General features: G+C 42.1%; 1 protein-coding gene across 1 annotated transcript in view; it reads right to left on the reverse strand.

Annotated features, from left to right (window-relative positions):
- The window catches only part of cdh4 (cadherin 4, type 1, R-cadherin (retinal)), a 116,015-nt gene extending 100,202 nt beyond the window's left edge, over positions 1-15,813 (reverse strand). Inside the window, exons 1-2 of the mRNA XM_067233986.1 lie at positions 15,757-15,813; positions 14,687-14,798 (exon numbers count right to left, since the gene is read on the reverse strand). Coding sequence (XP_067090087.1) covers positions 14,687-14,798; positions 15,757-15,813 — 169 coding nt within the window. The remainder of the gene's footprint in view (positions 1-14,686; positions 14,799-15,756) is intronic.
- Between the last annotated feature and the right edge of the window lie 820 nt (positions 15,814-16,633).

Here is a 16,633-nt window from a genome sequence, read left to right on the forward strand (position 1 = left end):
TGGGCTCTAAATGGAAGAAGTCTGAGAGATGGAGCAGATGGCACAGACAGCACATAGTGGTATTTCGCTGTGAATGCTTTCGCTGAAAAAGGAACGCTCTACTGAATGCCAAGCTTAGCGGCAGAGATGGCAGATTGAAGGCCTCCTGCTCTGTGCTTGTCTGGGACAAGCCATTGTTGTGTGTGTGCCCCAATTCCACAGTGACGGGCAAATTCCACTCATTCATTAACGTTGTAAGTGGAGGGACAAGTAACGCTGGAATTCCATTCACTCACTCAGTCACTCGCTTGTGCGCTGCCTGACGTTCCCAAGTTAATGAGAAAATTTCTGTTGTTCCAGAAAATAAGCAAGAAGAATAGTACAACTGCAGCTAAATTAAATAGTAATGATTTAGAGTTGTATTTACAGAGTCTGTCCAGTTTCAATCTGAATCGACCTTCTTCACAGAGCAGTGGTGGCTGGATGTGATCGCAGGAGACTTAGCTTGGAATACAGTGATATACAAGGGCCAAACAATAAGCTGGGAGAATTACGGGCTACTGTGGTGGAATCTAAGCAGAAAAAAACGTTGTCAGTCCCAAACCAACAGGTCCAGTCCATGGCCTACATTTAGGTGCGTCACTCCACTGTTTGACTATGGTGACTCAGAGAGCTCATTGTGACTTTACCCCTCAGGCCAAATGGAGTGGCTTAAATTCATAATGGGTTTTGACATGCATGTGTTAGAGATTATGCACTATATAACAACAGTGACTATCTTAATAATTTAAACCTCTATTCATACTGTAGTTTGAGAATGGACCATATATTTTACAGGCACATGGACACATGTTCATGCATAAGCAATGTGTGGTTGCATTGAAGAAAGAATAGACAGAGTACTGAACATTAACATTACATTTACATTTAGTCATTTAGCAGACGCTCTTATCCAGAGAGACTTACAGTAAGTACAGGGACATTCCCCCCGAGGCAAGTAGGGTGAAGTGCCTTGCCCAAGGACACAACATCATTGCACGGCAATAAATCGAACCGGCAACCTTCTGATTACTAGCCCGATTCCCTAACCGCTCAGCCACCTGACTCTCTAAAGTGAAAGAGTAGGCTAAGTACTCATCCAAGCATGGTTAGATTAGGGCAGTGATGCCATCTGAGGTCCATGGTGCAGCCCTAGTCTGTGGACCATCTCTCTGCCTTGGCTCCAGGCTGGCATAAATAACGACATTGGATGCCAAGACAAGAGTTTCAGCCAAGAGGCCACAACATTCATGCTAATTGACTGATGGAGGCTAATCCAACTAAGTCTATGGATAAAATGTTTTTGACTGTGAGTGTCCAAATTCAAGTCATGGGGACGGGCTGAAAAGTGAACTATTTTTATCAAACTATGGAAAAGAGATTTGTAATTAATGTAGCTCTCTCTTTGTGTATAGAACCTATACTCTGAATCTGAGTATGTATGTATGTATGTATGTATGTATGTATGTATGTATGTATGTATGTATGTATGTATGTGTGTGTGTGTGTGTGTGTGTGTGTGTGTGCACATGTGTGGGAGTTTGCATGAGCATGTGCATGTGTGTGTGGACTCTGTATTGTGTACATGTTTGTTTTGGAATCCTAAGCCTCCTTGAAGCTAAAACAAGCCAACTGAGCACATCTGAGATCAATCACTAGACCAAGCATGATGGAAAGCCCTGTCAGCAAAGGCCGCTGTGGCCTTGATTCAATAAAGCAAATAAAACTAAGAGGCAGAAACATTGCATGGAGGCCCTGGAAAGCCTCGAAGCACGTAGAATGCCACACAATTGTGTCTTTGAGGAAGGTCCCCAGTAAAAAACAAAGAAACGAAAGCGTCTAGAAGACAAAGACAGTTGGCACAAGAAAGGGGCTGAAAGAAGTTTAGGGAGGCTGACAGAAGATGAATTTAGGTTGAGGGAAATAGATAGATAGAGAAAAACGAGAGGAGAGCCAGCGAGGCACGGTGCGACTCATTGGTTGAAACGACTGAAAGTGAACTCCTCTCAGTCCTGCCTGGTGCTGTTTCATGGCTGCTCCGTCAGCAGAGCGGCCATATCCTGGTTCGATCGCTGCACGGTCCAACCCTGGGAGAACGCACGGGCCACTTAGTGAACTGCAGCATATTGCAGCAGACTGTACACATGATCCAGACACACGTCTTTTCCTCCACACCCTAATCAAGGGAAAACCATTACAACACTCCTGTCAGCACTTAACCTTCCTCTCCACTTCAAAGAGCACCCTGCTCTGAGAGACTAGGCCTCAGGGGGCCTGTGCCAAGCCCTTGCCCACATCCATCACAAAGAGCACGGTGGGCCAGGGGGCCGATTGAGCCAACTAACAACTTCCCAGGGTTTCATTTTACTTGATGAACTGGAGTAAGTCTACATGTGTAAGAGGTGATGAACTGGAGTAAGTCTACATGTGTAAGAGGTGATGAATGGCACATCTGCTGTGATGGCTGAAGACAGGACGAGGGCAAAGGGTTGCAGCCCTGAAGTTGCTGGAGGCCCCCGAATCGTGTGAAACATATGCTTCAACTAAGACACAGCCTGAGACGGGTTAGCTCAAGCACAGCCAGGGCATTCTGCGTTCGTGCTTTCCTTTTATGTGGGAGGACATCCTTGACTTCTGCCTTTTCTCTCCTCCGGAAACGTATCTTTGTTATATTCATTTTCTGACCTAAGTAAGCAATTTGCACTTAGCAAGTACTACGGTATCACGGTTAACATTTGGTGCAGCAAATATATTCCATGACCACCACCATCGTGATGTCTAATCTTTCTTCGCAATTTAACCTTCGGGCCATCGGTTGCGAGCAGAATTTTCCTCTCAGGGGCCAGCATGTTGCAAGTTTTCTATTTGTATGATCAAATGGATACATATTCAAGTGAAATAAGAATACATCAGTGTATTCAATGAACATCGGGACAAATGCTGAATCATTAACACTCAGTGATATTGACTTAATATGCTGCCACCAATGTATAACAATAAGCTTTGAGAAAAAACGCAAAGCAGTACTGTAGGGTGTAACACCATAGCCTGCAGCCTCACTACCTCTGAAAAGCAAGATCCATCCCCCACTCATAAATCCTTGTGGAATGGAAGCTGCCTGCTCCTCTACGGCAGTATTTACAGAGACAACCTGTATAACCCAGCAGAGTAATAACACTTAATGTGCATTTATTACCCCGCAGGGATGCATTCATTTGCAGATGGAGGTCTAATGCCAACATGCTTACATCCCCCAGGTCTGACTAGGTTTGACCAGGTTTGATCACACATTTGCAGCTTCCCAATGGCACTTTCATCAGATTCTGTGTATGGCAATTTCTCCTCGCATCCCACCTCACTGACCTGTCACTCAACCTCTTGTCTCTCCTAAGGGCAGAGACAAATGGCACAGCGCAGTCATTTGACTGCAAATTGTGGCTAGTTATGGTAGGTAGGTAGTACATCATATAAGTGGTCTTGTGAATGTTATGAAGGTTATTCCACTCATTCTCAAGTGGGATTTCTTAAGGTCTAGTCTTTCAAACCCTGTATGTTTACTGCAAATCTTATTTTATTTGAAGAATGTTATTCTTTATGAGTCTGTCATGAAAAATAAGAAATTGCGTTGGCTGTCTGGCTGCCATTGTTGTATTGTATTAAGGCAGCGAGATTCAGTGCAGAAAAAATCAGTTCTGTGTAATGCATTATGTAGTGGACATTTTTTAAAAGACTTTCTGGGTCCGCGTACGACCACAGTCACATAATACATACTCTTAGCAACCTGTTCCCAATGCTAGCACCTCATCCCCAGCATAGAGCTGCATGTGAATGGATCCTTGGCCTCATCTGCAGTGCGCCTGAGTCCTGCGGGCTGGCAGGGTTCCAGCCCTCTTCTCTCTCATTCAGACAATACATAGTCACACATCTCACCGCCTCAACACCACATACAATGTACAATATCATCAATCACTGACCCATCGCATAAAGATGATCCAGACACAGCAACAAAAAAAAAAACATTTTAAAAGTCTCTTTCAACATTAAAAGTAGCATGCTTGATTTTCATTGGATAAACATCAATGATTACACAAGGTTTCATGATGTACTGTAACCAGCAAAGACCAAAGAAAATATTTAGCGAGTTGACTAAATTATATTTCAAAATGTGCTTGAAGTTCACAAAATGCAATGTAAATTTGCCAGTTAGGTGATTTAGGGTGCAAAGGGAAGTAAATAAATAATCCTGATTAATAATTCATCAAAATTCATGTTGCTTTGCCTCTGGCCCTGAGAGGGTTTAGAATGCACGTTACTGTATGAAGGCTTTGTGGCAGCTGAGGTAAAACTCTTAAAATCATATATGCATACACCCACAAAAACACCCACACACTTCTGCACAAATAAGTGACAAAAAAATACAAAAAAACAAATAGCAAACAGCCACTACCATCGTTTCCACATTTCTCACAGCAGATAAAGTCTATCGAGTGTGAAAAGAAGTTCACTCCCAGCCACAGGCTGGAAGATCCACAGAGGGAGAGACCGAGAGAGAGGAGGGCTGAGGACTGCAAATTGGATCTAAAAGTCTTCCAAGAAAAAAAAGGGGAGGATGGGAGGGAACCCAGAGGGGCTGGGAAGAAGGCAGCATGTTACTGGGGAGAGAGGAAGAGAGCAGAGGCAGCTCAAGGCCAGTGGTCCGTGTGACCCCCATCCTGATGATGTTTTCCTTTATAGCATTACACCAACAAATGAAATGATCTCCCCTGCTCCATGGAATACACCTCTGTGACACACTGTCTACAGCACAGGGGTGTCGGTAGCTGTGCCCGTGCGTGTGTTGTGAATTCACGAGACTATAAATTGTAATCATTCAAAAGTTGATGACATTTTGAAACCCTTTTACAGCGCCTTGCTACATTTTAAGCAACCATATGAGACTTCAGTAATTTTCTGATATATCGTTCAGCATTATTTTTGGAATACAGTAAGTTCACACAATTGAACAACAATAGTTATTGGTAGTGGCATCTTGAAAGGAAAACATCTGTACTGCCAGAGGGTAGACAGGCAGTTGAAGACAATACCATGCAACATTTAATGGTGCAGCTGTGAACACAGGACAAATGTACTTTCAGTGTGGAGTTCATTCAGTGTTAAAAAATGTACATAATCTTTTCTTCACATGGCTTCAGGGTTACGAGCCTAAAGCACAAAGGCACAGAGGCAAAATAGTATACATTAAACAGCACTTCAGCATAAGCTACAGCAATTTGATCTGTGCTATACATCGTCTGCTCCAGAAGGCATTTATGCCTTCATAATGATGTTGATTATTGGTCATTCACTACACTGAAAGTACCAATCCATGTCCTGCACAGTAACAACTAAGGACTGCATACATTACACTGCTATGAATAGATTGTATCTGACCTTATAGAATGAAGCAATCACCATTTCTCAAATCCACTCAAATCTTATACTTTACTCTTTTTGAACTGATGTGGAAAGCCATAATGGTGCCTTTTCAGTCACAAGCACAAATGTGAGAACACGCTTTTACACCTCCACACATTGTTCCAAACTAGCACCAGAACCCTGAGGTTTGAGCTGTGTTTGTACGCTGGCCAAGACGCACCTCAGCATAGTAATAATGCTGCAGGCCCTAACCCTGCCTTCTCACGCAACAGCACCAGCACAGCACATGGAGCTGGGGTCAGGGGAGAAGGCTGCTTCAACGGACTTTGAGGGGCTGCAGAAACACGAGAAATGCAAATAAGTTGTGAATCAACATTTAAAATCACAAAGCCCACTGGATGCCCATGGAGGAGGCGATAGGGCTGCAGGGCAGCCAGCTCACCTCCTCGCTCCATAATGATGGACTGTCCCAGAGCTGGTGTGAGACATCACCTCTCTCTCTCTTTTATTTGACTAAAGGTCTGTGCTCCCTGAAAAGAACTACCTGTGGAGTTCTATCAAAAGCACAGGGTACACTGTGAAGCGCTCAGTTCCAGCATCTGTTAGGTGACGCTAAATAAATTCAAACCCAGAGAATACTACAGGTGCTGTCTCTTTGATATAAACCATGTTTCACCTACCTAAGGGGCCTTGTTGACATAATACTCATTTAAAATAGGCACTAAACAATACGATGGCTCTCATCCCCAGCATGCTGCTGTAGCTATTGAAAGCTTCTCGGAACATAACCATCCCTCACTTCACCACGGCCCTATTGTAGCTGTAATCATGAAGATGCAGGACTATAAGAGTGCCAGTGGGTTTTTTCAGAGATCAAGTTGCTGTTTATGGCTGTAAGAAACCTTGTTTATTCCACAGGCGGACTGACTTTCATTGTCTTATTGTTGGGTTGTGGTACAGAGTGCAAACGCTGCCACCACCCCCTCTGTCGCCCCATAGCTATTACTTTTATCTGATATTGTAGACAGCTAGAGAGAAGGAGAAGAAGAGGGAGAATTATTGGGGGGGGGGTTGTATGGAGAGAGACAGCGATTGAGGGGAAGCAAGCTTCAGGCATAAAATAAAAATGTATGTTATGATTCCTCTCAAGGTGTGATCGATGCTACCAGTTTGCGTCTTTTTGTCAGAAATATTGAGGACTTTATTGATTTCTCCTCTCTTTCAAACCTAAGTTAGCTACAGTCTCCCAGAAATGTCTGTTTGCCCATGTGACTCTATGATCTAAAGCGTAGGGGTGTCAAAAATCAAACGCAGTAAGCAGGAATGAACAAACAACCAAAACACAAACCACTATATTTAGTGGGACTGGGGCTTTTCTGGCATGGTAATGATGTGGTTTCTGTTTGAATGTAGCCCATGGCTATCATAGGCTCATGGGTGATTGCTCTTCCTGTTGCATACCAAACACTGACATCTTCGGGAGGCCAAAGTCCCACACTAAGACACAAAAATAGATTCCATTATCTGCTTTAATTTCTATGTGAGCAGGCTGACTGGGACAATATGGAGGTCAACAAACAGATGATCACACAGAAAAAAACCATTTGGAGGTCAAGGCTAACAGGGTAATGGCAGCATTTAACATTTGCACAGTAATCCACAGGGACCTGAGTCTATGTGGAACCGTATGAGTGTGTAAGTGTGCGTCTTTGTGTGTGTGTCTGTGTGTGTATGTGTGTTTGTGATTGGGACAAATGAATCGTAAAAATTGCAAAATGTTTATCAAGTAAACACATCAGTCAGTCACGCTTTATTTGGTTGCCATTCTTTCAAGGAAAAAGCTTCACAGGGCAGTCAATGTTAGAAGGATGGGGTCAAATGAATCCTAAACTAAACAAACAATGAGAAAATTAATGAGAAATGTATTATCAGTTCTTCATCCTGTGGATGTATATTAAGTGTGTGTGTTTAAATGTGTGTGTGAGGCTGCGGCTAGAATGTGAGAATAGGGCTCTTCAGTGGCTCATTGGGTAGAGGGGGTACTATTTGGACTGAGGTCTTAATGCAGTGGACTGGGTGTGATTCTGGTCCAAGCCAATTCCTGCATGTCTACCCTCTCTCTACCCCTGCCTTTCTTGTCACTCATTTACTATCTATGAAATAAATAAACAGGTTTTTTTTAAGTTATATGAGAACTCCTGACTGAGTTTTGAAATGGATACAAAAGAACATAGGAGTGAAGATGGTCAAGTATGACATCATTTTATAGACAGTGTTCCATTCTAAGCACTCATGGCAATATCTGGTCCCTGAAGAAACTCTTTATTACAACAGCTCAGATCACTGGCACATTGGTATTCTTTGGTTATTGAATGCTGACAAATGTACATTTATAAATGGTCCTTCTGTGGAACGATTTAGGAAATATCCTTTTCAGTGGATCATATTAAATATTTCTACAAGCCAGCAATAAACATGTCTGGGGAGGCAAAAGTTTCCTTTCAAACCAAATTTTATTATAAGAAAGAGCAACAAAAATGTTTCCACCGTGTGACCAAAACAAGATTAAACGCACCGGCTCCCTCTAAATTCCAATGGGTGTATAGAGGAACATAAACCCCTAACCAAACAGAACCCATCAATGGGTGGACCGGTACTCATGCATAATGCAAAAGAGAGGGGTGAGATTGAAATTAAATAGCAATGAGGAGGCAAGGAAATAGTTCTCAGTGGTAGGGATCCACACTGCATGTGTATGTGTGAGTAAATTACACACAGCAAGCTTTAAAGATCAAACTATACAGCAAATTGATACAATCAAATTTAAAAACAGCACAGCCATGGGATGTGCAATTTCTCTTCTCGTATGGCCCCATCTTTCAACCAAAATGTTTTTTGTACCTCAAGGCACACTGACCTTGCACCTTTTCCAAGATCCAAAAACCTTTGCCAAGGCCAATCAAAACTGTTGTGAAACCAAATGGTTTCTTTCTTAACCTTGTACATTGCAAAATGTTACTGAATATGTTTTGGCTGTTTGGCAAACAGTAAACAAGTCCTCAAGACAAATAATTTGAAAGCAAAATGTGGAATTAAAGTACTTTGGTTTAGACTACCAAAACAGATGGTCAGGTTGAGTAAAGCACAGGAGAACATAATGCTCTGAAAAGAAAAATATAACAAAACTGAGACAGCAATTGTATCTATCTACCACAACCGGCAAAGCTCCAAAATGTGGTATTGATATGAAAAACACAAAAACCTTCTAGTTCTAGGCATTTGAAATACTGAATGGAGATGGTAAAATACATCCCCTCTTTATAGGTATTGTATTTGATGGACATGTCTGTAAGTTCTCCCTCACATGGAGCTCAGAAAGTACAGTAAGAGGTCTGCCCAGTACCACCCTCTCACCAGAACCCCCCTCTCCCTCCTCCCCTCTCTCCCATGCCTATCCTTTACTCGCTAATGAGGCATGAGATTGACAGCTGGATTACTGGGATGGTTTGTAATCCTTTAATTTCTCCATTTAAGATAATCACCCTCTGGAAGGAGCACTGCCTCCTCTTCCTATGGCTCATGTCACTCTCTCTCTCTCTCTTTCTTTTTCTTTCTTTCTATATCCTCCTTTCTCTCTCATTCGTTCTCTGTCTCTGTCCCCCTCGTGCATATGTTAAGGGAAAAACAATTGATGACAACATGACATAACAAGCACACAAACACTGTGGTGCAGAAGACACAGAAGTCACAAAACAGTGTGACATGCTACAGAATGCCCACAGAGCCCCAATGGTGAGTACACACAAACACACATGCAGTACGTAACAGAAATAAATCCCAAAACGTAAAAAAACTATAGATGACTAACTGCAATTTATAATATATCAGAGATGAATGAGACCATGATGAGACCAGCGACAAAAGACCGGCAGTTCTGTGATTGGGGACCGTCAGGGAACTTTGTCATGTTAAAAGGCAATTTGAGATTTCAGTATTTTAATTAATGAGAAACAAAACCCTATGGTTACAGAAATACATGCTGCACACACTGGCTCTCCAGAGATGTATCTAGCAGTGGCTCAGAGAAGTAAATGTGTTGAGCACAGCAAGACGTAAATCATTTTGATTGGGCGATGTTTTCAGCTCCTCCAGATCTGGTGACTGGGGATATGAGTGCTGGGGAACACGGGGGTAAAGTGGCAGTACAAGGTCAAAACGCCTCGACCATAACTCACCAATAAAGCGAGACGGCACGCCACCTCAAATCCCTGACTCGGTACGGAGAAGGAATCAACCCTGCTGTGTCTCCAGGTCCATATGCCTCTTCAGGGTACAGTACAGTGTCTCTTAAATTGTATGGTAATAACACAGTACAACACACAAACCAGTTGATAAAGTGTCAATAGTTATGAATTTGTATAGTAGTTCAATAATAGTTCAATAATCATTCGTAACTAATGTCCAACCTCCAGTAGTAACCTGCTGGCTGGAGCTGCAGGAAGTCAGGGTTGAGAGACTACTGTGGAACTACCACCCGTGTGTTTTCAAGTGAAGGCATTGAAGGCCTGAAAGGAGAAAGCGTGTCTCTCCTTTCAGCTCCTTTTATAACCAAAAAAGTACAATATGATGTAACTGTAATTGGTTTAATAATCCATAACATTACATGAAAGCATAGATAATATACACACGGAATAAACAGTCTAAGTCAGTGTAACTTCCACCCTTTCACATGGAGCCTCAATTTGTATTCAGATGCATGTAAATCCTGGGGCTTAAGGAAGGGTAGAACCTTAGTAATGAACTGGTTGATGCAGGGTTACACACTGTTAAGAGGTGAAACAAAGGTGAAACAGAGTTTTCCAAGCATTAAAATGATTCATTTCTGGAGCTAGTCTTTCAGGACTTAATCAGGACCTGCGATCGTTATAGTGCACCCAGATGTAACATTCTCACGCACATTGATTGTGAGAGGGTGGTCAATTAAGAAAAGATTTTCATTAACATTGCAAATAGCATTCATGGATTACAAGCTTCAACAACCAACACACACTTTAAAGGAAGAATTCTAATTGTGTCAGCACTGGTGACTGTATACAGACAAGCATTGACATTTGTGATAAATTGCTAACCTGTAGGCATCTGAATACTGAATACTCACAATATTTTGTTCAATTCAAGGCAGTTAATCATACTCTTAGACAACTATCTATGTGAACATGTCTGTGAAAAACATGGGCAAGTAACCACTTTGATCAAGCACATTCTCTTCATCACAAATAACAACGTATGAACAGTTGTGTGTGACATTTCCATTCATTTGTATTTTTTTGAGTGGGGCTTTTGAGGCTTTTTACACAACCGTACAACTAAATACAAAAATACTATTTGTTTATAAATCTTTCTAAAAGTCAGCACAGCCATGGGAATATCTAGAGGTATACAGTGAGTGATCTGATTTCCCGGTATAGTCGAACCTCACTGTGGCTATTATGTTAGGTATGGTGGTGTTACATAGCGTAGACGTTCAATGGGCCCTTCAATGTTTTTGCTGACAGCTATGGCCCCCTAACTTCTCTACCTCTAGGGAAAATAAGTGAGAAACCATTGTGTGTACTGTGTATGCATCTTGGGTGGCTCGGATGATGGAATAGGCTCACAGTGGATGTCATGTTGTAGGGAGTTTGAGGCATATAGGGCCGAGTCTAACGTTTGTATGGAGAGGAGATAAAGAGAAATGAGGTGGCTCATCCTCTGTACCTGTATTCTATCAGCTCCCCACAGACAGCCGGTCTTGGGTGGAGAGATGAAAGGCTCTCCGGAGGACAAGAGAAACAGAGTGAGTCGAAGGGAAAATGGCATCCTGCTTATCAAACGCCTAGAATCGTAATCCCCTTTTCCCAGGGTTTGGACATACTTATAAGAGAGCCGCTGACTTGGAGTGAGAGGAGGAATCTGAGATTCTGTACAGTAAAGCACACACCAGCAAGGCTGTTTAAACAAGATAGGACTTTCTGTTGGATATTTTCCAATATGATTGGGGTCAGTTGGGTCTGAACTGCTAAGTCAGGTGCTCGATGACTGATGAATCTTACCGGACTTATACCAAATCAGATAACAGCATTTGAGTGTAATTCACTGTATGGTCATCTCTACAAGGAACAAACCAAAAGGAGACCGTGCTCTTTGACAACCGTAAGCAGTAGAGGGGCAACTATATGAAATACAAGCCTTGGGGGTGTATTGAAATAAAATATATATTATTTATTTAATTATATATATATATATAATTGTTTTCGAAAAAGAGCCAATCCTGTGTTTCCACAGGGTATGGACACTAAGAGGTCAGCTCCTTCAAAGAAACACAAGAAAACACAAAGTTTGGATATCAAAACAAGAGTATTCTGTTTGAAAGGATTGAGAAGTGCATGTTGAAGTTCACAAAGCACTGGCTTCAATAAAAAGTACGCTTGTCCACAGAACTGACACTTCACTTGTGGTGCTGTCACCCTAAAACCAAGTTGTCATGGCCTCTTTCTTGTCACCCATCATGCAGAAGACTTCTATTCCTTTCTTTGGGTCCTGTTATGTCCAAGAATCTAAGGCAATCAACACTCACTTTTGTATTCCATATAGAAGTTACCCTTAACTTTAACATGACATTGCATGGAGCCGTAAGCACTAACCAAACCCTGTCACATAAAAATGTATGTTGCTACCCATCTCTAGCTCACCTCTCTAGCTCTAACATGTGTGGGGCACAGGGTAAAACTCTTCACCAATGTCTTTTTGAATACCAGCTGACAGCTACTTTTAGAGCAGCTATCCTGAAGGAACTACAGTTCAATCTCTTTGTGCTCTACCCCCTTCTCCCGCCCACGTTCCTGGGTGTCTGTTCCAGCTCTTAGACCGAGGTGATGGTTTACACAGCGATGTGCAATCACCGGAATATCCCTTTTCATGGCCTATCTGGCCGCAGCAGGGATCTGCACGGAATGGGGGCTATGTCTCAGGCCGCCTGCTTGCCAGCCTGCCTTAGATTTTGCTCCAACTACCTGCTAACACAGAGAGAATCATCTCCATAGAAGCATGAACTAATTCATCCTGTTAAACTTCGGGCGGCCCAGGGATTTGCTAAACATTAGCTAAACAAAGGCCTTTTATTGCGACCATAAACTAGCAGCGTAATAGCCTGTTTAACCTATAAGGCAATAGATATGACCTACAGAATTGAATAATCAATCCAATAAAGCGTAAGGATGACCTTCTGATGCTTTCAGATACGTATCTGAAAATGTAAGTAGACAAATCAGGTCTGAGGCCATTATGTTCTAAACAGGAAGTGAGTTCAGGAATAATAAGATAAAATCCATTTAAGCAGAGGTAAGTTCCAACACCTACGCATAACCCGTAACACAGAAGTGTATGCAGCCAAATCTGACTTCCATCTCATTATCCTGCCCGTCATAACCTTAGGACCATAAAAGGCAAACGCTTTAAGTCCACTGATTGCTATCCGCATAAGCCACTGCCACACTGCACCTGCTACAGCAGCAGTGCTCAGTAGTGCTCTTAGACAGCTTTGCTGTGTGACTTGGGCCTCAGTGGTCAAACAAATATCTAGCACGTTTGCAACAATTCTCCCTCCTCTCTCCAGTCTTCATTTGTTTCCTTGACAATGACGGTTCTGGGTTATGCACTCTGTGTTGTTAGTATGAAAGTGTTTCTCCCTTTTCTCCCTTGAAAACAAGCCCTCTGTCAGGCCAGCCACTGCACATTAATCATAGCATGACGACTTAAGCTGCTGATGCTGATGTCCCTCAGAGTGGCCAGTAGGGTGGACAGCGCAGCACACAGATTGATTTTCAGAAAAAGCACACAGACAAGCATAGGAGGAGCCAATGTAACATAAATATCACAGCATTGGTTGCTGGACAATGTTGACCGAATCAAAAGTATAGAGTGGTGAGAAGAAATACTACTGTAGCTTGAAGAGATGGGAGCCTCACCTTGCACAAGCGCTCATACACACAGCAGCACAGGTACACCAAACAAACACACACACCTTCCCCCGCCCACACACACACACAGACACACACATGCACACGTGTCACACATATATACATCAAACACACCGACACAAACACATACACAAACACCAAGGCTCTGTAGATGGCCTATCTGCCCAGATGCATCACAATCTGTCAACGTTGTTTTTGGCTTGGGTCACTGAGGACACCATAGCCAATTTCCAGACAGGCAGAAACCTTCAACCCCATGCCTTCGGGCAAAGTAGCTCCCTATTGACTGCATGTGCATCCTTGTCCGCCTCCTAAGTAACAAAATAACCACCAGAATAATACACTTGTTTCTCTTTCAGCCTAAATCTTTTTTGAAAAGCACAATGATAGAATCATTCCCCCAGAAAATAATATCACAACAGCAAAGACAGACTGAGTTTTGGGACCACTAACCATTTACTGTTAGAGAGTATAACCTGTGTTCACAACCTTTGTCACATTTTCTTTTCTACATTTTCAATTATAAGAATTTGAACATTGACATGTGATATCCAGTGTGTGCTTTGATGTATCAAGAAGTTTTTTTTAAAAGCAGTGCGTGTTTTTTCACAAATCCCTATTAGATTTCCAGACTATGGTGAGGAGCTACAATGTGTTGGAAAACAGCTCATTTGACAACGCTGAAGAGCAGCCACACAATAGAAATGCTGGCTGCACTGAAAAGAAATGGAGCGAATGAAAAGAGAATTGAATTCTCAGAAAAATATAGAGAATAAAAAGGAAAAACGTATTAAGGAAGATATTGGGAATAAAATAAAAGCTTTCGGCTCCTGGTCGCAAACACACAGAGCAGGAGATACACAGGCCATTTAAATGACTCTGCTTTGGCGAGCCTCCTGCTTAAAGAACCATTTTTTTTGAAGAAGAAAAAGAATTCTGCATAAGCCGTTCAATAGGGGAGCTATGATTGAAAATGCAATTCATTTGATGGACCTCTTTCATGTTATTTTGATGGAAGCATTACATGGTATCCCAGGTTATCCGAGTTATCATGGATGGAACCCATTACATCACACATCACCTCATATGCTCTAATCTTATACTTCTGTTTTTGTTCTGTCACAATTTCTGATTTAATATATGTCAGCCCCTCCACACACACGCTCTGGTTGGCTTGCGTCTATGGAAGTAGAGAAGCCTGGTCAATAGATGAGATCCACAGCCTCTGTGCTTACCTTTGAGAATGCTGTGGCCTCGCAGTACATCCCTTGAGACAATCACTGTGTAGAAGCTCTCAGAGAAGCCTGGTCTGCAAAGGGGTTTGGGCGGCTGGCCTGCCTTCATCCCCTGAGGAAATACAAGCAGGGCTGTTAAGCATTGGCAAATTGACTTGCGGCCACAGGGCAACAGGATGATCTTGCAGGCTTCCAGACTGTTATTGAACCTGGGAGTCCTGCGACGGGGACTGGTGACGGGAGTAGACGATTTGCTTTCGATAAAAACTGGTGCAAATGGGTTATAGTATTTTAGAGTGCATCACACAGAGATAGTTGCTCCACTGGCTACTAGTTTATTGTAGTGGAGTGTTGTTTGCATAGATGCACTTATACTTTTCTACATGGATGATGATGATAACGTTGATGATGGGAGTGATGAAAGTGATCATAATTTGGGGAAAAAAGGGATCACCATCACAACCAACTTTTGTTGCGTGAAAAATGTAAGAATTAATCTTTTATCTCACCGTTTCTCTTAGTCTGCATACGATTTTGCTATCGGGTAAGCTATTATTTGCTGGAAAACAAATGCTAACCTCGAAATAAACAAGAAGTTTATGGTTTAGGTAGAATCCAGTGTCTGAAGCGTGGATAGGTGCTTCAGGTGAAATTTACAATAATCTGAAGAAGTAACATCTAAACGTTCATTAAGTTCGTAGTGACCAACTGAAAGAATGTCTTGAAACCTTTGACGAAATCCTCTGCAATTTTAGAACGCATAGGACAGCTGCACATCATTCATTATAATACCGTTCAAAACGTTTATTGTTGACTTAATTTCCTTGTTCACAGGCTACAATAAAAATCGTCATACGTCTTCATAAAATGTAATGATAGATCAATCTTTGTTTAATTTGCTGTAAAATGTTACAATGCTCTCATGTTGCCTATAGCGCATTGCCACTGCAGGGTAAAGTCATCACCGCCACATTTCAGCACCATACACAGCACAGCAAAGCCCATGTAACGACCACACTTGAGTAGCCTACTAACAGTTTTCAATTAAGAAAATGAATGACCAATCTTACCAAAGATGTGCCCATAAGTAGGGCGAAAGCCAATATAACAACGCAGCCAACATTCATCTTTGCAACCCGTCAGGATAAGGAACGGAGACTGAACCAACTCGCCTTCCACGCCAAATAGTTATTCCAGGAGCACTCTTTTTCTACAAGCAGATTAAGCGCAGCGAATCTACACCGTCCCCACTTGTCTAGCGCAGAAGTGCCGCTGAACTGGAGGTGCTGTACCCTGTACTAAGAAGCCGGTGCTTATGGGATGTCAGCGTCATTACAACTCCTCCTACTGCACGGAGGAGAATGCGTATATAGTCACTATAGCTCTCTCCCTGAAGCTCGTGTAGCTCTCTATCAATTTAGGTTAAGATCATGCTTCAAAAACATGGAAGGAAAACATGTCTGACAGAAGACGTTGGAGTTCTATTTCCATTTTAGAAGCTGTTTAGCATTGTTTTCTTCACGAGTCTATTTCTTACCTCGGTTACGTTTGTCCCATTGATCTGACGTAGACGACAAAAAAATGTAATTACTGCTGCAGTTTTGGATTAATGGATTAAACAGTATTGAACTTTTGTAGATGTAATATAGGTATAGTAGTTCTAATTAGGACTCAACATTTTACATTTGCCCAAAAACCTTTATTACTATTAAGCAATGTCTCACTGGCAATAATAATTTAATACCATCAAATAGGAAATGACAGTACAAGAGCATCCATCATTTTACAGCACAGCTTTCTGTTACATAGCTTCTATCTTAGCCATTCCATGTGTTTATTCATACACTAAACATATTGTCCAATGAACACCTTACAGCATGTTCTCTAGCAATTAATCATAGGGCCTATGGCATTCATTTAATCTTCTGATAGCTATGTTCATTATAT

This window comes from Osmerus mordax, chromosome 1, assembly GCF_038355195.1.
Source record: "Osmerus mordax isolate fOsmMor3 chromosome 1, fOsmMor3.pri, whole genome shotgun sequence".
In the NCBI taxonomy this organism is placed as follows: Eukaryota; Metazoa; Chordata; class Actinopteri; order Osmeriformes; family Osmeridae; genus Osmerus; species Osmerus mordax.